Source organism: Microcaecilia unicolor, chromosome 4 (assembly GCF_901765095.1).
Source record: "Microcaecilia unicolor chromosome 4, aMicUni1.1, whole genome shotgun sequence".
Classification (NCBI taxonomy): Eukaryota; Metazoa; Chordata; class Amphibia; order Gymnophiona; family Siphonopidae; genus Microcaecilia; species Microcaecilia unicolor.
Window position 1 is genome coordinate 290,223,512 of NC_044034.1, and position 22,960 is coordinate 290,246,471.

The 22,960-nt window shown below is 42.8% G+C and overlaps 1 protein-coding gene across 3 annotated transcripts in view; it reads left to right on the top strand.

Annotated features, from left to right (window-relative positions):
- SEMA4C (semaphorin 4C) overlaps positions 1 to 7,796 on the top strand; it is an 85,084-nt gene extending 77,288 nt beyond the window's left edge. For all 3 annotated transcript variants that reach the window (XM_030201670.1, XM_030201672.1, XM_030201671.1), the window contains exon 15: positions 2,684 to 7,796. In XM_030201670.1, the coding sequence (XP_030057530.1) occupies positions 2,684 to 3,525 (842 nt within the window). In that variant the 3' untranslated portion in view covers positions 3,526 to 7,796. The remainder of the gene's footprint in view (positions 1 to 2,683) is intronic.
- Positions 7,797 to 22,960: the final 15,164 nt, after the last annotated feature.

Genomic DNA, 22,960 nt, shown 5'->3' on the forward strand with positions numbered 1-22,960 from the left:
TAGATGACGGCAGAAAAAGACCTGCACGGTCCATCCAGTCTGCCCAACAAGATAACTCATATGTGCTACTTTTTGTGTATACCTTACCTTGATTTGTACCTGTCTTTTTCAGGGCACAGACCGTATAAGTCTGCCCAGCACTAGCCCCGCCTCCCAACCACCAGCCCCTTGATTTGTATCTGTCATTTTCAGGGCACAGACCGTATAAGTCTGCCCAGCACTAACCCCGCCTCCCAACCACCAGTCCCGCCTCTGCCATCCAATCTCCGCTAAGCTCCTGAGGATCCCTTCCTTCCGAACAGGATTCCTTTATGTTATTATGTAAGGTTTTTTTTTTTTGTTTGTTTTTTTTGCAATAACGTATAGGAAAATGATTTCCTTGTGCTGGAAAGAAAAACGTCATGATTTAGACCTGTTTTAAATGCAACTAACTCAACACCAAACTTGTCTTTGTGATTTTGTTGAGTTGGAGAATGGAGAGGTGGAATCGTTAGCTCGTGAAAAGAGTTGCTAAGTGGTCCGTGAACCTTTTGACGCTCACATTCCTGCTTTCCCTTCTCTGTATCTCACCTCAAGTCCTTGCCCATATCTGCTAGCCCCCCAGCCACACCCATCCCTTGCTCTGTATCTCTCCCCCTTCCCCCACCAAACTCCACTTCCCAGACTCCCTGTCTTCTGTCTCTCATTGTTCCTCTGTTTGTCCACTCTCAATTTGTCACTGTGCCTTGTGCTACTGATGCTAGAAGAGAGTACTGGGTGCTGGGTCTCACTGTGTGCAGTAGGTGAAGAAATGCACAGTGGTGTTATTGGGATTAGTTGATGCACCTGTGGTGGTGGGACACCTGCACGTCATCATGGATGCGCTGAATGCTATTGTGGTTGTCACTTTGCTGGATGTGGATGAGAGTCTGGAGGAGATATCCCTATCCCAGAGTATTTAGGCCAAGGACCCATTTCACAGATATCACTGACCAGAAAACGCCTTACTAGGTATCGCTTTTGTATGCTAAACATATTCCTCCCCAGTGATCAGCGAGCAGCACGCCAAACATTGGTGCCCTGTCCGTGGCAAACCCTACGCCAGCTCGGAGCTGGTGTTAGGATTTGCAGACCATTGGGGAGGAATGGTGAGCGCTGTCCAGCTTGCATTTGCATGCTAGCAGAAGCCCCCCCCCCCTAAGGAATCCCGACCCCCCCCCCCCAGCCAACGACATAAGGACTCCCTTATATGGTGTGAAGCCCCACTCAGCACATCCCAGGATTCACTGGACAGGGCTGGGCACCGCCATTTTCAAGGCAGCACTGCTGGAAGAGGAGGTAGTGACCTTCCTCCTCCAACAATGGTATGGGGGGGGAGGCGGGGAAGAAGGCTGCTAGACTACCAGGTTGGGGTGGGGGGTGATTGCAGTTAGGGGGGGCTGAAGACCCACCGGGATCTCCAGCTCCCCCTGAACTTGTCAGGGAGACTGGAGGTCCATCAGACCTCCAACCCCTGTGTTGTTGGCTTGGGGTGGGAGTTCAGTGGGGGCACTAGGCCACCAGGGCCATGTATGGGGTCTGGTGATCCCATGGACCTCCAACCCCAGTGTTTGACAGGTCTGGGCTTTTGATAGCCCAGACCTGTCAAACAAGTGTGGGCTCAGGCACAATCCTCCTGCACTTGACCCTGTGATCAGAGATAATAGTGTGCATAAATTTGCATGCTATTATCTCTGATCATAGGGGGCGGCAAAGCCCTGCGCTGTTCCAGCGCTATTTTTAGAGTGCTGTTTGGAACAGCGCAGGGCTTTCGATTATCTGGGCATGAAAGAGGCAGGAAGAAACAATGGCTGTCAAATTTCAGTTACTGTTTTTGTTTGAATTTGTAAAAGGTTTAAGGTAGAGTAGGGAGTGGGTCTTGAAATCTGAGCAGTAATTGCTCCAGAGGAATAACAGTTGGAAATGGCTGAGCTAGGAAACCTTCAGGGACAAAGTAGCCACATGGGTCTCAAAATAACTTCAGTTACTGAAGCAATGCTTTGAAATGTGATAAGGAGACTGTGAGCGTGCTGGGTTGTGACAAAACTGAGTTACCTGTGAGAGTACTGTCTTCTTCCTTGTACGCCGGGTTTAAATTTTATGTTAATACAGTTACTGCAGAGTGGCAGTGCAGTTCAAAGCTCAGGATGTGCTGTCTGTAATGGATGCGACTTTTAAAGGTAGCTGACCTTCATTAGGCTATGATTACTGAGCACTCAAATAATGTACTGTGAGCTTCCTGACTCTGTTTAGTGACTTGGTTACATCACTTTAATGCAAACTCACATTGAGCATATATGGGCTAGACAAGAGTAGAATCTGATTGACAGCATGACTTCTTTTATTGCCAGAGAAACTTAGTGCTATGCCTCAGTTTCCTGCCTTCTACTTGAATTTAGATTTGGATTTCAGATTTAATTACTTGCCTATCCAAATCTGACTTCCAGATGAGTTACTGTTCAGATGCTTAGTATGTAATTTGACGTCTGAGGCAGTGGAGGGTTGAGTGACTTGCCCAAGCTTACACAAAGCATCAGTGGAAGAGGTGGGATTTGAACTCTGTATTCCTTGGTTCTTAGCCTGCTCTTCTAACTATTAGGTTGTTCCTTCACTCTGTTCAGCACAGAGAAGATGATTTAAAGATCTTAAATCTTTCTCTCAACAGGGACTATGACACCAAAGAATATCACAGTGGAGACGGGCACAACTGTGCTCCTTCCATGCCAGCTTGCCTCCAACCTGGCCCAAGCTTACTGGACTTTCAATGGCAAGACCATTTCCACAGAGCAGCATGCCATCCTGACTGACTCCGTTCTGAAGGTCCTTTTCATCCTAGAAGCCAACCATGGCCACACTGGCAACTACAGGTGCCTTTCGAAGGAGCAGAATACATGGCTTGAAGCAGAGGGCTACTACCTGTCAGTGGTGGCCAGACCACCAGTGATGTTGGAAGCCTCGGCCCCTTTGGAAAACTTAGGGCTGGCGTGGATGGTAGTGGTAGCCCTGGGAGCTGTTTGCCTAGTCTTGTTCTTGCTGGTGCTTTACTTGCGGCAAAAACTAAAGCAGGAGATGGAGAAAAGTGCCAAGAGCATAGAGAGCACTCTAGTATATCCCATCGAGCTGCCCAAGGAACCCAAGAGCCCTAAGTTCATCCCCAGCACCATGTCCGACTCGGATGAGAAGCTCTGGGACCCAGCCAATTACTACTACTCTGATGGCTCTTTGAAAATTGTGCCAGGGCATGCGGTATGCCAGAATGGGGGCAACTCACCTTCTCCCACCAGCAATGGGATCCCTGGACAGCCTATTCCCACGACAGCCCTCCACTCCCCCAATCGCATTAACCTAGGCAATATTCGGGGCTCAAACAGCAATGGCTATATCCGGCTGAACCTGGGCCTCACCGAGGAACGTCCAGATTACAATGATGTAACGGAAGAGCTGCGGTGGAAGCTGAAACAGCGACAAGCATTGCCAGACGCCAACCCCGAAGAGTCTTCTGTTTGATGAGGAGGGCAGTCAGTGGATGCTGCGGGAGCAAAAAGCAAATTTTGCACAATTACAGCTACCTCAGGGACTTCCCCGTTGATCCAACAGCGGTTGCGGATGGTTCTCCCCCAGCCCCAACATTTTTGACAGCCTTCTGAAGGGCGGTGGGGAGCAGCTAGTTGGGATCACAAATCCTGCAGGTTTGCTGTATCCTGGGCTCCTTCCATGAGTATACAGAGAGGGCGTAGAGGTGCCCGCAGTGACTCAGTATTTTGGGGGGACATTCAGAATTTTGAGCACTCTTGAGCACCTTTCTGTGCAGGACTAGTTTTGTTTTTGCTGGCCTGTTGAGGTGGTTTAGGCTTTAGCCCTGGCCTGGAGGGCTGTTGAGCCACTGATGTGGGATAAGGGGAACATTAATCGTAAGGGCATTTCCACTGTATTTGAGCTGATATGTCTCCTCCATATAAGCCACATGCACTGAACAGCTGGGGGGAAGGGGTGAGAAACCTCACTTACCAGCAGTTGCTCTTCTGCCAAGCTGTAGTGGCACTTTGCCATCTACGCTCTCAGGTGAACAAAAATGCTTCCAGTATCGGAAATGGGGCTTTCTGGTTCCAGCTCCTGGGAAGTATTTTCCTTCAAACACTGCAGTTTTTCTCCAGGTGTGTCCCTGTTATAGAATTAAAGCAGCCAGTGATTTGCTTTTCTTTCTCTGTGCAGGAAAGAAAAGTCATGGCTTTCTCTTAATATTTAGAGTTAGGGCCCACTCCTCACACATTAGATCCTGGTTGTCGTTTTGTTCTCACTTTAGGTCTGCATGCCACTAACCTCTTTTTTTTTTTTTCCTCCCTGATATTAAGGTAGAAGCCAACCCCCCACTTACAACCTTCTCCCCCCCCCTTGATGTTCTTGAAGTAGTCATTGGGGTACTACTGCTACGGGAAATGTAGCTTCACTATAAAACTGGGGGTTCACAAACCTGGTTCTCAAGGGCCGCAACCCAATCTGGTCTTTGGAATTTCCACAGAGAATATACATGAGATCTACAGCTTCCATTGTAAGGTGAATAAATCTTGTGCGTATTCATCGCAGAAACCCTGAAAGGCTTGAGAACCTCTGCCATAAAATGCCACTCAGGCAGGATGACTGAATCTCTTAAACTGACACTAAGCACCCATCTCATCCGTCACAGCTACCAGCTCCCCTTTCCCCTGGGAAAGAGGAGGTGGTCCTGTTAGTGGCTTTTGGAGGGTGTGGATAATGTAAGGACCCTAGCACTTTCCCCCTACCTCTCCACAACTGTGTTCCTCAAGGAGCCTACCACCTGTTTTTCTAATGGGAGGGGGAAGTTCATATTCAGCTTTATTTCAGCATGGTCACGGAGAAGCACTTGCAACATGGCACGTACCCGTGTGCTCCATATTCCGTCAGTCAAGTGCTGCATGTAATGCCTGTTTGAACACAAATTGGTTGAACTTTTTGTTGTTTTTATATCCAGCTGGGGAGTGTTGGTGTTCTATGCCTTCAGTAGTGACGTGCAGGTATTTTTTTATAAGACATTTGTGTATGGGAAAAAATCTGCTTCTGCTTTGAACCACGGAGTTGGAATCCCTGTGTCCCATCTCCTGCCAGCTCTGTGCTTGTTCTCTTAGTGTTTCATCAGGCAAGAGGGAAAGGGGTTCACCATAGTATGTGCATTTTCCAGAGAGAGATACTTTAAGGGTCTCCTCTTCCAGATATTACACAAGCCAAGCTCGGTTCTGCACCCGCCAAATGCCATAGCACTGCACAACTCCAGGAAAGCATTTGAACAATGAAGTAGAATGTCTTGTATCATGTGACCAATTTTGTTGGGTGAAGGATGATTCATGAAGTTTGAAGGGTGGGGGGAGCAGTTGGTCGTGTGCCTTGCATATGCAGGTAGATCAATGTGGACATTGTAAGGCGTCTACTGTAGATGATTCCACTTCCTAAAATACAAGCTGAGCCATTCCTGGTTTTATCTCAAGGCAGCTGTGGACTTTGTTCTGATTTCACTGAGAAAAGCTGTAACTTCAAATCTGTAAGGGTGAAACCAAGACCCTTTCCCAGTGTGTTGCTGATGACATGAAGCTATGAGGTCACCTTCCTGTCAGATTACACAATCTAGAATGAACTTTTTTATACTAGCAGGTTCCTGTCTGGTAACAATGTGTGCATTCTCTTCTCCCTTCTACTGCTCGCTTGGACTCTGGCTGACTGTCTTGTGGTGGGAGAGCTGGGTGATAATTGTCCCTGTCTTATACAGCACAGAGCTGACCCTGCTGGTCTCAGCTGCCTGGAAGCAGTCCTGGCTTCTGATTTTCCAATACTGTTAATTAGAAAAGGATTTTCAGTCTGTCTCTACCAAACCTGAGATCCTAGAATTGAGCCTGCAGCTTTTGCTGCCTTTGAAGTGGCAAGGGTCTCTGACCTTTGAAGCATAGCTCCTGGTCTTACTGATGCAGGGATGGGAAGATAAGAAAATGGGGTGGTGCAAATAGATAACTGTTATGCAAAAAAAGAATTGTAAAGACTTTCCAGTTACAAAAAAAGTGTATATATTTTTAATATTCGCATTAGGATTTTTTGAAAAGTTTCATGATCCTATGAAACTGCCAAATTTTTACTATACTTTAGATCTAAATGTGAATAATGCCAAGCAGAGGTAATAGTATTGGCCCTGTGGTAACGCTGGGGATGGCTAATCTGCCAGCAAGGGAGCTAAGCAGTGCTGTAGGGGCTTTCTGTGGAACCTTTCAAAGGAATACTCACTGTGGTATGCCGGTGTGTAGGCCCAGGCTTGCCTGTGTCTCTCAGCTTGCCCTAACCTGAATTTCTTTGCTGGTACTCTACATGTTTAATTGTCTTACCACGTGCTACTAAAAACAACTGTGAACCTTAACTGGTTCCAGCACCTACGAGACTGACTTGCTAACTTATGACTGACTGTCCTCACCTGAGGATACAGTCGGCTGGAATCCTACTCAGTCCAAGTAAAAGGCCCGGACACTGACACCAGTGGTTGGTGGCAGGTCCAGAGTGCTAACTTGTGTAAGTCGATAGAGGGAGGTGGGTGCGGAGGGGACAGGCCTGCATTTTAGATTTTAACAAAAGGGCTATAGATGCCAATGGGACACTGAAGAAAATGTGAAGAAAATACTGATAAAATTTAAGTGGAGAAATCTGAATTAACCACTTCTTTTCTCTACAACTTTGTGCCAAAATCAAAACTTGTAAAATTAAGGCACTGTAGGTTTTCTGTGTCTTAAGTGGACTAACACAGCAACTGCGTTATGAGTATAAATGCAAGTTTCATTCAGTCTTCCTCCCCCCCCCCCCCCCCCCCCCCCACCTTAATAAAAAGAAGTAACAGGGAGAATATGTTTATACAAATGTATCAAAGTGGAGGGGAAGCTTTTGAAACCTGACTAGATGGTTTTGTATCCCATTTTGTTGCTTGTATAAGATCAGCTCTAGAGAGAGGGAGGAGGTCAGCAAGTGACCCTGAGCTGTAAAAATAAAACACAAACAAAAGGCAGGATTTCCTTATTTTCCTAAAATATGTATCTGTTACTGTGTACAAATACCCTTAACCCAATGAAAAACAAATATGGGTTTAAAAAAAATGCAGAAATTTGTATGAAAGAAATGTAGCTGTATTTTAGATAGGAAAGAACAGCTGGTGAGCCCAAGTGGACAAGCCCTGCTTCAGAAGGTCCTGCATCCTCTGAGAGAAGTGCTAATGGGGACTATGCTACATGCATTTACTGAATTTTCTGATTGAGGGTGGCCAGCTATTTGGACAAAGAAATCATTGACATTTTTCTCCCTGCCTCTTAAAATTTCTTTCTCGTGTTACGAGCTAAAGAAGTGCTTCCTTGGAGTCTGTGATTAAAATGTTTTCCAGCTTCAGCTCCATGTCACAGGCTGGATGAGTTTAGTTTTTCAAAAGGAAGCAAAATGTTGGTTAGTTGTCCATCTCTTCAGTCCATTGTATACACAGGCCTGTATTAATTGCAGACTCCTCATAAATTAAGTTCAGCTATCTCAATGTGTGCCACTCGATTTTTGCAGGCACAGCCCTACGAGAGATAGGAGGTAGCTTTTTGGGTTTGATTTTCTGTTTCATTGTAAGTTTTTTTTTTATCCAAGGCTGTTGAAAATATTTGAATATTGTCAGCAATACATGATCTGGTCTAACTGTCCAGAAGGAAAAGCCTTCAAAAATTGTAACTCCTCCCTCTCAAAAAAAAAAAAGTCTATCAGAAATGATCAACCAATTCATCCCCAAGGCAAGAGGACCAGCCTCAGTCACTCCTCCAGTTTTTCTGTTTTTAACTTTTCCCTTCTCTAAACATTTTGAATTAACAGTGTTTCTGTAAAAGTTGCCGGAGGCAGGAGACTGAAGGCCAGGACTGGATCAGCACGGTCATAGTTTGCAGTTCTATAACCTCTGGTCACTCATGTGATCACTAGTGGTATTAAATCTCTCTTTAATAGCTTATTGTTCACCTAATCTAGTTCTTGTTTCAGGAACAGGAGAGAAAATAAAATACCTGTTCTGTAACTAACCAGGAAACCCCAGATGTGAGGCTCGGGGGAGCATAGCAGCAAATTATGCAGGGGTGGGGCAGCGTAAGCTTGAAGGTGCTGCCCTCAGCTTTAACTATAAGCAGTTTTGCATCTGGGCCTCTGCTACCTGGATTCCTTTAGTTCTAATGTAGTTGAATTCATCTTCCCCCTGACTGCTTTTAATGTTCACATTCCCCTTTTTTCAGATTGGTGTAATTTATTTGTATGAATATATATATATATATATTTATTTGCTGTAAATATTTGAATATTTTTATATTAAGAAATAAAATAAAATTGAAAGTACTAGATTATGGGTTTTTGTGCGTTGTATGTCTCATTGAAATTTGTGAAGTCTTTAACATTGACTGTTCCTGTGTGATATACTGTAAGCATTAGACCATAGTTGAGAAACAGAACAACTCTGGCTGATCAACTTCCTGTGACGATCTGTTTATTTCCACATCCTGAGAGACCCTAAGTGGCCTTTGTGATACTTGATAACATCACAAGCTGTGCAAGTTCTACCAGAATGCATGTAAGAACAAAAATGAAAAAAAAAATTCTTGTCAATAGAAGTAAATTTACATATGTACATAAATATTAGTTTGCCTGTTTTTTTTTTTTCTTTTGCTTCCTCTATTTGGATTTGTTATTGTGTCTAAGTCTTCTTTCTTTATTGGCCCAACTTTTTCTTTTCTGGTGGTTTAACTTTTTCTAGGTAATCTGTGCATTACCTCCATGGATCTCCAGAACTTTGACTCTTCGCTGTCCATGCTTTAATACAGGAATGGAGATTTTTTATTTATTATTAGGATTTATTTACTGCCTTTTTGAAGCAATTCACTCAAGGCGGTGTACGGTAAGAATAGATCAAACATGAGCAATAGCCAATTACAGCAGTAAAAATATTCAATTAACAATACAAAGTATGGCATGATATACTACTTGCAATGTCACGTAGTATACCATCAAGAGATGTGCTGAAAATCCTCTCTTCAGCTCATGACCAGTTTGTTCAGGGTATTTCCCCAATATCAATGGCAACACTATAGTAAGACTTGCTCTGATAATTAACCAAACTGCTTTTTGATTACCATATCATGAACTTCTTGTCCTCCCAAGATAATCTGCCCTCTAGCTTATTACTTATGGAATGATGATAAAGACTCTTTTTTTTTTTTTTTTGTCTCTGTATACCATATAAGCAGCATATATGCCAGTCCAGTTCTTTTTAGCACCTTATAAGCAATATTGTACAATGGCAGTTGGATATAGTTTGCCAATATACCAAAACCAGCAAAAGAATACATGCTCTGGAAGGTGCTGAAAACTGAAGGAGGGACCTAGCAAAGCTTGAAGAATGGTCTAAGTTTGGAAGCTAATATCTAGTGTTAAAAAAATGCAGGATCATGTCCTCGGACTGCAAAAACCCAAGATGATGTGCACAGAGAAGGAGGTGATTCTGGGGTTGATCATATCTAATTTAAGGTAACCAAACCGAAGGATGTTTATGTGCATAAGGAGAGAAATGGTCAGCAGGAAACATAAGTTTCTGGTGAGATCTCTTTGGAGTACTCTGTGCAGTTCGGTTTATATCCTTATGAATTGATGTGGAAGGTTGCTAGTGAAATAATCTAAAGTGTATGGGGGTAGATTTAAAGATCCTGACTATATGCTCTATAACCTTGAGACAAAGTGGAATGGGGAGATATACCTTAGAGATATTACATTTCTATCATAAGATGTACAGGAGGTAGACCTCTTAATGGATAGGAAATTCTAGAGCAAGGGTGTCAAAGAATGGGGATGAAAGGGGGTGCAATCTGCCAATTTATTTGTGGGCCCAAATCTTGGATACAAATTTTATGTCTGGAATTAAAACATGCTCATTTCAACAGTCATTTGCAGGTAGATCTGGTTGAAAGTAGAGATTTGTTTTGAATCCATGTGGCAGAATTGGTTTAGGTTTTGATTAATAAGAGTTATTCTTTTTATTTGTATCTTTTTAAATCATGTTGGTCTTATCCCTTATGGGTGTCATTTATGTCTGTAAGGTAGCATGCTGTTGGGCAGTTCATTCAGCCTTCTGGCCATTTTGCGTTTGTGACAATTGCCTTTTTAACATCAAGAAGATTCATAATATAAAAGTGATTTTTTTTCAAATGACATTATAAAGTATAGTCAGTCAGGATGATCTTTCTTTACAGGAATGATAATGGATGTGTAGAAAAACCTTCCAGTGGAGGGGGTGGAAACCAGAACAGTATCTGGCTTCAAGACAAGTGCCGATCTCTGAAGGAGAGGAAAGGATTATAGAGCTGAGCAGTTTGTGTGGATAGGCTGTATGGTCTCTTTCTGCTGCCTTGCTCTATTTCTGTGTGTATCTAATCACAGCAGGTCTGTCCCAACCATTAGGCAAGACTAGGCAGCCACCTAAGGCAGCGGTTTTTAGGGGACCGCAAAGAGCAGCTGTAGTCACAGCAAAATGATAGATCCCAAAGCTACACAAACTCAAAGAACCTGCATTTTTATAGGATGTTATTGTGATATTTCTTTGTCCCAGGAGGGCTCACAATCTAATTTTATACCTGAGGAGGGTTAAGACTTGCCCAAGATCAGTGGGATTTGAACCAGCCACCTCTGGATTGCAAGACCGGTGCTCTAACCACTAGGCCACTCCTGTACTATTGATGCTGTGTTCATGCCTTGTGTGGTAGTGACGCTTTTATGGGGCTCTAATGAAATAAATACAGAGAGAGCCCTACCATGTGGTGTGTGAAGCATGTCTCACCTGTGCCTAGGTACCTGGCCATAAGATACAACCCCCTAGGCTTATGTTCATATTTAAAATAGATTAATGTGATCTACGCTGGTTATATCTCAGACAACCTAAAAATACTACAACTGTTGCAGAATACAGCCGTTCTTTACAGTGCTAAACGCCATGATGATTCTCCCCTTTTTCTATAGTTACACTGGCTCCCGATTCAATTTAGAATTTGCTTCAAGGTATTAGTTTTAGCTTTTAAAGCTCTCCATGATGGCATCCCAAATAATCTGTTTTCCATAATACCATACGTTCCTTCCCGTTCACCGCACTCACTTAACGATCACAGACTGGTGCTTCCTTACCCTGCAAAAAAACATTGGGAATTTACCAGAAACAGTTGTCTTATTAAAAAAAAAAAAAGAACTAATTTAAAAACACACCTGTTCACTATTGTGTTTAATACTAATTAGCACTGGTGAACAGATAGCAGCAGCAAGAATGATAACATAATTTGGTAACCTTGACAGTTTTGGAGAGACCTGGTACCATACGAGTTGAATGGCTCTTTATTCTTCTATATTATAAAGTTTTTTTCTGTTCTGTTGATTTTATTGATTTTTATTTTGTAAATTCTGGACTTGGTATTTTCCAAATTTGGCAATACCAAAGGCTTTTATCTTAAACACAAACATAACTGATATGCACTGCTGTACAGTGAGATGAAGGGGGATTGATGAGGAACGTTTTTGAGGCTTATTAGTGCTGTGCCTTCAGAGGAGGAGATGGATTACTGTTCTGAAGGATGAGTATTGACTTTCTTTGTGTTCTTCAGGCCTGCTGTACAGTGAGAAAGGGGGAGGGATTATTGTGGGAAGGTGGTTTTCCATTTTTCACACTGTGGCCTGCACTTATGTCTGGACTGATGCCCACTGCTAAGTGACTGGAGCAGTTTGTGGATCTGTTCTTTTACTTCGTGGGCTTCAGAGAAAAGAGAAAGTTCAGGCAGCACGGGAGTGAAGAGGCCAATGCAATTCCCTTTCTTGTGAGGTCATGGAAAAACATCTCCCAAGATGACCAAAAAAGGACATTTTCCCTGTTCCCACAGCCTGTAGAGAGTAGCAGAAAGTTTCTTTTTACAGCTTAGGAAGTGCAGAAAGCTGCAGGGAGTTAGAAAGCAAAGAACGGAACGGGTGAGAAGTCAAACCCCACTGTCTTTCTAAACTAGCAGCTGTGCATCTCTGTCCTTATATCTTCAATCCAGCCTATATTATAGCAAACAGTTTGCCATAGTGAACAAGGGAGAATGGGTCTCATAGCTTCCCCCTCACCCCTTTAGAAAAGAGAAGTCACTGGCCTTCAGTGGAAGGTAAGAGGGTGACTGTCACCTTCTGTTACGTTTTAGAGAGTTCAATAGAATAGCTCCTCCTATGTATTCACTTTTCTTTATTGAAACTGAAGAAAATGATCAGACCTATACACGTTAGTGTCTTAGTAGGCTGGCAAGAGCTGGCTAGACCTGGCTCGTATGACCAAAAACATTTTATGAGTTCCATCCCCTTAAGAATTGAATCCTAGAATTCTGTTCAGTGAGACAATGTGATGGTTTGTAGGGGCTTGTGCTGTTGCCCTGTAAGCGCAGATGCTTTGGTCTAGCTTGTATTACAGAGAGCCTATTTTTCTCATTCATTCCCTTTGACAGTATTCCTTTACACTGATGATTGTATGTGACAGTGTCAAGGTCAGCACTTCCGCTAGGTAAGTTAGGAGTTGCCTGGGGCACTGAGATTGTAAGGGCAGTAGTAGCAGGCAGGTATTTTAAATTTTCCTCCCTAAATAGGCAGGCCTATCTCAGCAATTCTTAGCAGATCAGTCTCTGTGGTCAGCAAGAGGAAGGGCACTTAAGAGCATGTGAGTTTCCTTTGTAGCATGAGTTCAGCAAGCTCCTATAATCTAACATGACTGGCCCCCCCTCCCCCCGTGGTAGAGGAACCTGATGTGTCATTAAGCATTCTTCATCCTGCTGGCCAACCGGGCTGAGCCTCCAAGAAGTGCAGGGTTAAAAATATTAGGACGGACTTGCATGGAGAGAGAAAGGGAGATCTTGATGTGGGACGGGCACCGAATATGGTATGCCTGGGACAAAAAATTACACCTTACTCCATTGTAAATCTCCTATCCCCATCAATTCCTACCCCATGCACGGTGGTAATGGATAGCAAGAATGAGGCCTGCATGGGGAGGGCAAGACATGAATAAGAAGACCTACTTGCGATGGGAGGGAGGGGCAGGGAGATGAGGACTTACATCTTGATGGGTTGGGCATGCTGAGATCAGAGCCAGCCCTTCCATTAGGCAAACTAGACAGTTGCCTAGTACACTGACATTTATAGGACAGCAGAAGAGTAGTGAGTAGGCTTTTTAACTTTACTGGGATCTCAGCTCCTGAAGACGGAGGAAGGGCGCTTGTACTGACTTCACAGTTTAAGGGAAAGAAGTGCACCTGAAAGTGGCCTTGTTCTTTGGCTTGAGGAGCTGAGCTGCCAGTAAATTGAAAAAGTCTGCATGGGTTCATTCTGCAAGATTGATGGGTAGGTGGGGGCACAAGATGGGCAGTTCACCTAGGGCACATGATATCCTTGCACAAGTCCTGGGTGTGGCGGGTAAACAAGGTGAAGGAGACTACCTAGGGTGATGGGTAAGTTTGCCAGATGGTTTCAGATCATCGGGCACTGACTGGTTTTACTACCAGGATGGACTCAGCCTGTGCCCGATTACTTGGAGCCCTCTGTAATCCTAGGGTAGGGATAGGGAGCATGAGCTAAGGGTAGGATGGGATGAGTAGATATGGAGAATGAACTCAGGGTGACAGAAGAAAGAGACTGAGCCAGGGGTGAAGGTAAGCAACAAGGAAGGTGTTTGAACTGGTGATGGATAGAACAGAGTGCAGAGGGTGGGAATGGGAACATAAGAATAGCCATACTGGGTCAGACCAAGGGTCCATCTAACCCAGAATCCTGCTTCCAGCAGTGACCAATTCAGGTCACAAGTACCTGACAGAATCCCATATAGCAAGATTCATGCTACTGATCCCAAGGACAAGCAGTGGCTTTCCCCCATGTGTATCTCAATAGCATACTATGAACATTTTCCTCCAGGAACTTGTCCAAACCTTTTTTAAAACCAAGATACACTAACCGCTGATACCACAACCTCTGGCAATGAGTTCCAGAGCTTAACTATTTGCTGAGTGAAAAAATATTTCCTCCTGTTTGTTTTAAAAGTAAAGGGTGAAAGTCTTCCATGCTCCCTTCTATTCTATCTGAGGAAGGAATGAATGAGAGAGGATTGGGGAAGGTGATGGAAAAAGGAATAGGTCAGTCCTAGAGATGTAGAAGAGGAAATCCTGATAAGAGGGATGTAGCAAGATCTGCTCCAGAAGTGTCACTCAAGGCCCCTTTTTTACTAAGCTGTGTAGGCGCCTATGCACGCCGAATGTGCGCCAAATTGGAGTTACCACCCAGTTACAGCGTGGCCCTTGTGATCATTTCAATTTTGGTGTGCATCCGCAAAATAGTTTTTATTTTCTGGCGTGCATAATGGAATGCGCTCAGGTCATTACCACCCAGATTCTTTACCGCTAGGTCTATGGCTGGCGGTAAGGTCTCAGACTCAAAATGGATGCGCAGCAATTTTGATTTTGCCACACGTTCATTTTCATCTTTTTAAAAAAAGGCCTTTTATTTTACAGGCGCGCTAAAAAATGGATCGGCGCGTGCCCAAAACCTTCACCTACACTACCGCAAGCCATTTTTCAGCGTACCTTTGTAAAAGGACCCCTCAAAGTTAATATGGGGTGGGGTTAGTCTGGCAGATACTGGCCATAAGTGTACCTCTGGATTTGGAGGGAAATCTCAAGTGGAATCTTAATAGAGGCTCATTGTCCTCCAGAGGAGGAATCCAGGGACAGGAAGATACATCCTAATGGTATTTCCCCCTACACAGGAGGATGGATAAATAGATATGAGAATTAAACTAAAAAGCATACAGGCGTCCTTAGCCCCAGAGGCTGTGTTCACAGTGGGCTTGTACAATTCAGGTAAAATAATACACTTTTAATTTATTTACTGCTCAAATTTTTTCATTCTTCTACTCAGTCTGTCGGGTACCAGTCCTCAGTTTTCTTTCCTTCCTGTAGTTAATTTCATTTGTTTTGTTTTCAAGCAAACACTCTTCCTCTTTGTTACCTGAGCTGGATCTACAACAAAAAGCCTCCAGTGATCTCCATCAGTTGGATCATCAAAGGATATAAGGGTCAGAAACTGCATGATCTGCGAGTTGAAATTGATATCTTATTTTACCTCTACATTTCTGATAACCTGCTAAATCTCCCTCTGCATTAAAACTTCCAAATGAAATTCACACAGGAGTGAAATGATCATTTAATTTATGTCTCTAGTGAACAGAAGTGTCTTGTTAGATTTTAGATACTGGACTTTTAAAAACTATTTTACCTTGTTTCAAGATTTAAAAGCACAAAGTATAGATAGAATAAGCAGTTCTACAGGGCTGTCTTCTAGAGAATCTTAATTCCTAGGAAGCAGGCACTTCAAAGGGACTCGCTCTTACCAAGCATTGCCTGCGTAATTAACACTCCACTGGCTTTTTGTTATATTGCACAGCTAGAGTGCTCTGTCATCTTATCTACTTCAAACGAGAATGTGGTTTGGCCTCATAAACCAAAGATCTTCCTAGAAGAAAGAACAGACTCCCCCATTTACCTAGAGGGGAAAAACTCAAGAGGTCAAGGTGTTTTGCCTATCTAACTATACCCACATGAATATCTCCCTAGCATCATCAAGTAACCCCCTACAACTAACAGACCACTACGTGGAAACTTGGGCCTAGTAAATGCCAGATCAGCAAAAAAAAAAATTTCCTATGATCCATTATAAGAGCACATGAGGATACAGAAGAACAAAATACCTTGCAGAGAAAATGTACCACAAAGAGAACAGCGAAGTCGACTCAAAAAGTGATGATGCTGTCTGTGGTCTAGAAGGTTTTATTGATCAACAATAACGACTCTATGTTCAACACAACAACTCGACACAGCTGTGTTTTGGCCCATGATGATATTTACATATTGATTTACATCTTACTTGTTACATAATGTGTTAACATTTCTTCTTTTTTTTTTTAGCTTGAGAAATAAATATATACAGCAAACAACGTCTTCACTCATCTATACAACACAGGAATGTATTGGGGATATTGCTTCTCCATCTGATGTTCACAGTTCCTTGGGGGACTCTGCCTCTGCCACTAGCAGCTCTTTGGGGGAGGGACCGAGGGAGCAGTTCTCTAGGCCCTAGGCCAGTGTTTACCCTTCTTTTTGTGGCTGTGACCTCATGATTGCAGTCAAATAATTGTGTGACCCCCTGGAAGTGCAGAATAATAATACAGCTATGCAAAAGTTCACCTAAGTTGTGACCCCATTTGGAATCCAAACCCACAGTTTGGGAAGCTCTTCCGTTTGTAGTGTGGGTGTGGGGTCTGATCTGGGATCTACTCCTAAAGCCTTTGGGTTCCCTCAGCATCTTTCAAAATGATTCAGATTTGTAGTTCAATTTGTGCTTTGAGAGATTCCTTAGGTTACCTAGAAATGGGGGGGGGGGGGGGGGGGGGGTTATGTAATTTTAATCCCAGGAACTCTAGTTGAGCAGTCACTAGTTATCAGCTATCCTAAAGCTAATGGCTTTCTGGCACCCTCAACTGGCTATAAACTGTACTGGACCCAAGACAACATTTTCCTGGAGCTTGGAGTAAAAGGATTTTTCTTGTCTTCCAAAATGGAGCAGGAATGATACCAGCCAGCCCAAGTCTGCTATTCTGAGTAAGTCCCGGGCTGTCTGCCTTCCTTTCTTGGCTGATTTAACTTTGACCCTAAAGATCACAGTTAATGGTCCTCCAGCTACCTTCCTCAGAGCTGCCAAGGGGACCTGATCTTTGAAGGACATTTAAACCACACACCCAGCTGTGCCCTACTCCAACCAGCCACACCCCAAGCTCCACTCCATGAGAGACCTCAGCTATGGCATTAATAAGCTGCCTTCCCCTTAGGCAGCAGGAGATAAAATGGCCCCACAGCAGCAAGATATGACAATCTCGCAATAAGCTGGAAATGACCTGCGAAAGTGGGAGACTTAACAGGTCTTGTCTCCTGAGATCATGGCCAGAGCAGCAGAATCCTGCATCTGCTCTCCCTTCAGTTGCTTTTTTCCTTCATCATACTCCTCTATGTAGGTGAGCAAAATGATCACTGTGGCACCATGCTGACCTTTTGAGCTAGACTTCAAGCACAGACATCACAAAGGGAATGGAGATGTTCCCAGGGTGCATGTTTTTCTCTCATAAGTATTAGTTTAGGGGCATGCGATGAAGCTACAAAGTAGTAAATTTAACATGAATCAGAGAAAAATCTTTCTTCACTCAACATATAATTAAACTCTGGAATCCGTTGCCAGAGAATGTGGTTAAGGCAGTTACCTTAGCGGGGTTAAAAAAATGTCTGGACAGCTTCCTAAAGGAAAAGTCCATAGACCATTATTAAATTGACTTGAGGAAAATCCACTGCTTATTTCTGGGATAAGCAGCGTAAAATGTATTGAATTTTTTTCAGGATCTTGCCAGGTATTTGTTACCTGGATTGGCCACTGTTGGAAACAGGATGCTGGGCTTGATGGACCCTTGGTCTGTCCCAGTATGGCAATACTTATGTACTTTATGTACTTATGACTGGTGGGGGATCACTGGGACAGACTGCAACTACCACAGCCTGAGCAGGTGGAGTTAACTGTTGAAGTAATAAGGCCCCTTTTCCAGGGGTTTGGGACCAATTGGGAGTATCCCCCCCCCCCCCCTACACACACACCCATATCCACACCAATATCAGTTCTCTTGTAGTTTGATGCCTCCTCCAGGAGAAGGAAGGTGTTGTGGAAAGACTTCCCCCAGCTGCCATTAAGTCACAGCCACAAAACTAAATACAGAGCTCAGGCTGTATGTTTCCACACTGTGTAAAGTCTTTACTGAGAGAGATTGAAATTCAGGGTTGGCAATTTATTTTTTTCCAACGTAACATAACTATTTCCAGACTCTGTTTATCTTAGTACCAGTTCCCTCTGTCCCAGGATAATTATGCCTTGTCTTTGTTCCAGCCAGCTCTCTCTGCTCCTAGCATAGATATCCATTTTTTTTTTACCAGTTTCCTCTGCTCCCACAGTAAATGTTGCTTCACCTGTTGCTCTCTACTCTCTTTCTTACTCTCATGATTTGTCACTCTCTCCAATCAGAAAGTAGTGGGAATTTTGTTGAGAGGAGAAAAATGGGTTCTGAACCAACAGTTTATTAAAAGCAAGCCTCTTCACACAAGCAAACAATGTGGCAGAGACAGATACTAGGCAAGGAGCAGAAACACAGTTACAATGTGTCCCAGGCCTAATACACAAACTTCTTAGCTCCGAAAAAGTCCAGACTTTCCTGTGGGTAGCAGAGCAGTACACTGACGTAGAGTGTCCACTTACAGTTCTGATGAGAAGGGCTCTGAGCCCCAGAAGAAGATAGTTGCAATCAAGATCAGCTGAGTTGTATTGAATCCTCAGGAACCCTATTGATTTTGATGGTGGACTTCCTTCAGCCCTTTGGATATTCCTGCTTGGATGGGATGAAATGCACGTCATCTTGCAGCAAAAGTACACATATAACCAAGTCTCCTTTCTCCTCAGTATCTCAGAAGATATGCAGAGGGTTCTCCGTTCCTTCACACAACCACTAGAGCAGAAGCTTAAGCAGCTTTCTGTTACCTAATTGCTCGTGAGTTACTTCTTGGCCTTAGTAGACTATCTCTGGTTTATAAAGCTAAGGCTTATGCTGGAAGGGCACTAATCTAACACATAAGAATCTTGGCTGTGAAGATTTAAAAAAAAAAAAAAAAAGACCGTTGTTTCTACATGCAAGATTATTTTAAACCTGCTAGATGCCAACCGAAACTGATTTTTTTCTGTTTCAGCCGAAACCAAAAACTAAACATGGTGGGTGTGTATGCAAATTAATGAGGCCCACTGGGGATTGGTAGAACCTGCAGTAAACAGCCCTCTGCTCAACTTACAGGATATTATTACCCTGCAGGCCCAGGAACTGCAAGCATAGGCTGACAACTGGTAGAACCATTTTAGCAAGGATTTCTCAACAAATCTGGCATGTTTAGGTTCCCAAATCAATACAGATGTAGTTAAATATCCTCTGTGACAGGAACTTTGTGAGAACGTATTAAAAAAAAAAAAAATCATGAGTACCAGCTTTTTATGCTTACTCAAACTATGTACAAGTAACAAGAGAAAGTAGCATTGACATGTTTCCTGTTTTGTGTTTAGTTATAAAATTGATTAAGGGCAAGCATGATCTAGATTCTTACTAAAATATGGCAAAGGAGTCCAGACATTGATCTACACTGTGGACTTTATACCAGCCTGATGCACGATCCAGAACAGAAAAGCACATTCGTGTCACTGAATGTGAGGACAATATGCTCTGAAAAATTACAATCTAGCAATATATTTCTCAAATTATTTTCTAATATATAAACTTCATTTCAATGTAATATAATTTCCCTACTAACACATAAGCAGTCACTGCAGGTTCTGTTCTCATGGAATCTAGCTTCTGCACTCTAAAATGCTGCATTTTCACCTAAATAGTATCCAAACCACAATCTGTATAATAATTTAATGAAAGACTATCTTTTACCTTCAAGCAAAATGGCTCTGCATATATGGACCTCAGCTAATGAAAACAAACTAAAAGCCACAGTGCTTTTACAATGGTTGACTCTGCCCCACATTTAGAGTGACAGCTGGCATCATAGAGAGGCTAATTCCTCAGGAGCTTATCATCCCAAATTTACAGACTTAAATGCTTTCATGCAAAAGTTTGGCAGGAATTTATTTGGAGCACTCTACCATATAAACTACTAGGCAAGATCATAACTGCATTATTTGCAATCACATTACATAAACACACAAAAAGGAATGCAAAGAGTAACCTCCCTCCCCCCCCCCAGACTGCCTTACAATCCCTGATGGCAGTGACGTACCTACCTTATATGGCACCCGGGGCGGAGCACACTCCCTCCTCCAAACGAGGGGGTGCACAAAGCAGGTGTGCAGCTGTTGGCTCTGCTGGTCCCCTGTCCCCTCTGACATCAACTTCCTGTTCTAGGGCAGGGCAGTGGCAGAGCCGACAGTCGAGTACCTGCTGTATGTACCTCTCTTGCTGCTGGCACCCAGGGTGGACTGCCCCAACCGTCCTGCTCTAGGTACACTAGAGCCTGATGGTCTAGTGCTATAGTGTGAGGAATGATCCCCAGTTGCTATAAGCCACATTAGTCTACTCTCAAAATGGATGCCGTGACATCTTGGCAGCATTCTTGTGAAGTTGCTGCTAGAGATCATGGCAGCCATTTTGAAATCAGAGCCAGTATAGGCAGGAGTGACTGGAGATCACTCTTAACCTGACTATAGCCCTAGATTACCAGGGATTGTAAGATTCACCCGAGAGGGACATCTACAGGTGGGGGGGGGGGGGGGGGGTGGGAAGAGGAGAGGCAACTTTTGTTTGGAGGGAAGGGGAGGAGGGAGGGAGACAAACGGGGCAAAGCACAAATTTTTAGCTTCCACCAAAATCACATGGTCAGTTTTAGCCAAAACTATAGCTGTAGCCTTTTGACCAAAACCAAGAAGAAACAGGATTTTGGGTCAGTTTTTGCACTATAACCAAACCCAAAATTTGGTCAGCCTCTAATACCTGGGGTATTTACTATCAGCTTGCTTCCCACCCTCTGATCACACTATGGTAATACTTATACTAGCTACTCCATGGTCTTTTTCTGGAAGAGGCTACAATGGCCCAATGTCAGGTGTTGCTCTGCCCAACAACTTAGATCAGACAAAAGTATAATCCAATTACTCAGAGTTGTGGCACTGGGAATCTAGGCAGGCACCTATACCTTACAAGCAGTGGTTTTCAACGCAGTCCTCAGGGACCACCTAGCCAGTTGAGTTTTCAGGATATCCACAATGAATATGCATGAGATAGATTTGCATGCACTGCTTTCTTGGTATGCAAATCTGTCTGATATGTATTTGACCCCCCCCCCTCCCCCTGTGGGTAGGTTTTAAGGAGAGAGAAGAAATCTGGGTAAAGTGCTTTTAACAGAGCAACACAGAGAGGGTTCAAAGTACAGAATACAATCCAAAGCAAGAAAGTACCAACAGCCTTCAAAAACGGAACACGTTATTTTAATTCACAGCGTAGATCAAACTTGTACATTCAAAGACCCGACACGGGCCATGTTTCGGCGCACAGCACCTGCATCAGAGGTCTACATAAAAATAAATTTAAAAAAATAAATAGTAAAAGCATAAAACAATTAAAACAACTGGAGTGTTAAATCCAAAAAGTGAATATTATGAAATACAATAGTGGAGGAAGCACCAAACACGGATACACAAGAAAAGTGTATGACAAAGTAATGAGATGTGATGTATGAATGCCTGACAGATACTAGTGAATTCGAATATATAGTGCACATTATGATCAACTGTAAAGATGCGACAGATAGCGTCTGACTGAACAACAAAGGGATGAAATAAACAAACAAACAAACAAAAAAAAACTCACCATGTGACAGTATTGATCCAAATATTAACATGCCCAGCATCTCAGCTAAGGGCTAGGGATGAAATCCTAAGCCTCAAAAAGAAATAATTTAATGAGTGACTCAACATGCTTCAATGCACAGGAAAACAAACAAACTATACATAAACATTATAGCAAATTCAATCCTGACAGTTAAAGGTAATGGCACTGAAAACTCTGATTCTTTCAACACATTAGGGTTAATGTCATCACATAATTACCCGTTGTGTTTATTAGTCCTCGATCAAAAATTCCTACTTAAAGCATTTTAAATGCAATGCTAAATAGACTTCTTGTGTTGTGCCACTGCAAATGAGCAGCGCTGTACCTTCAAAAAGGCATACCGCAATAAGCTGCAGTGATTCGATTATATCTTGCACCAAATCGTATCGACACAGCTCAGTTTGTCCATAGCATCCACAAGATAAACTTTTGAGGCTAACTGAACCTTCCATTCAACAATTACAAATGTCAGATAATAATAGTGACATCAGAAATGGCTCGAAGCTAGTGAACCCTAATGACCAGATACACAGACCTTAACAAACAGGCGTTACTAAACTTTAAAAAGGTCTAGCCACTGCATTTAATAAAACAACAAAACAACTGATCTGCCTGATACTCATGAACCAACTGTTAAACCTCGCATTTTTCTGCTCACTACTAAACCGAGCTCATCTCAGATACTGAATCCAATATGTAAAGTAAAAAACCTATAACGGTCATGCAAGATACAGATTTTTACAAATTTACCAAACTCTGTATAAAAGTACTGATATGGTGTGGCCTAATGAGCAATAAAACTCAGTGGCACGACCTCTGCACTACTCAAATTTAAATGACATTCAATGAGGTCATGGATGATGCGTAACTCAAAAAGAGGCATGGGCACTCAAATCTATCTTATTTCATAAAAAGATGATTTAAAAACAATTTGTGTAGTGACATATTGATTAAAAGTAAATGAAAATAATGTTCAATGAGAATGCAACATGATTGAATGGAACAAACGCAGAGATGACTGTCACAGATAAGATTGAGAGTGAAGGTGTGAAAATAATAGAAACTAGGCTACTACTTGAGTAATTACAAATGATAAATATGTGGGAATAGTGGATACATGCCAACAATCACTGCAAATAAAACAACCAGCAATATTAATCTGTGCTCTCACATGTGATTGCTAAAAGTCTGTAAAAAATGTCTTGTGCATATGTATAAGATTACATATTATATACCTTACAATAAAAGCTGAGAAATATCTTATACATATGGGGCTAAATTCTATATATGGCACCTAAAAAATCTGCATAGTAAACAGTTCCGACT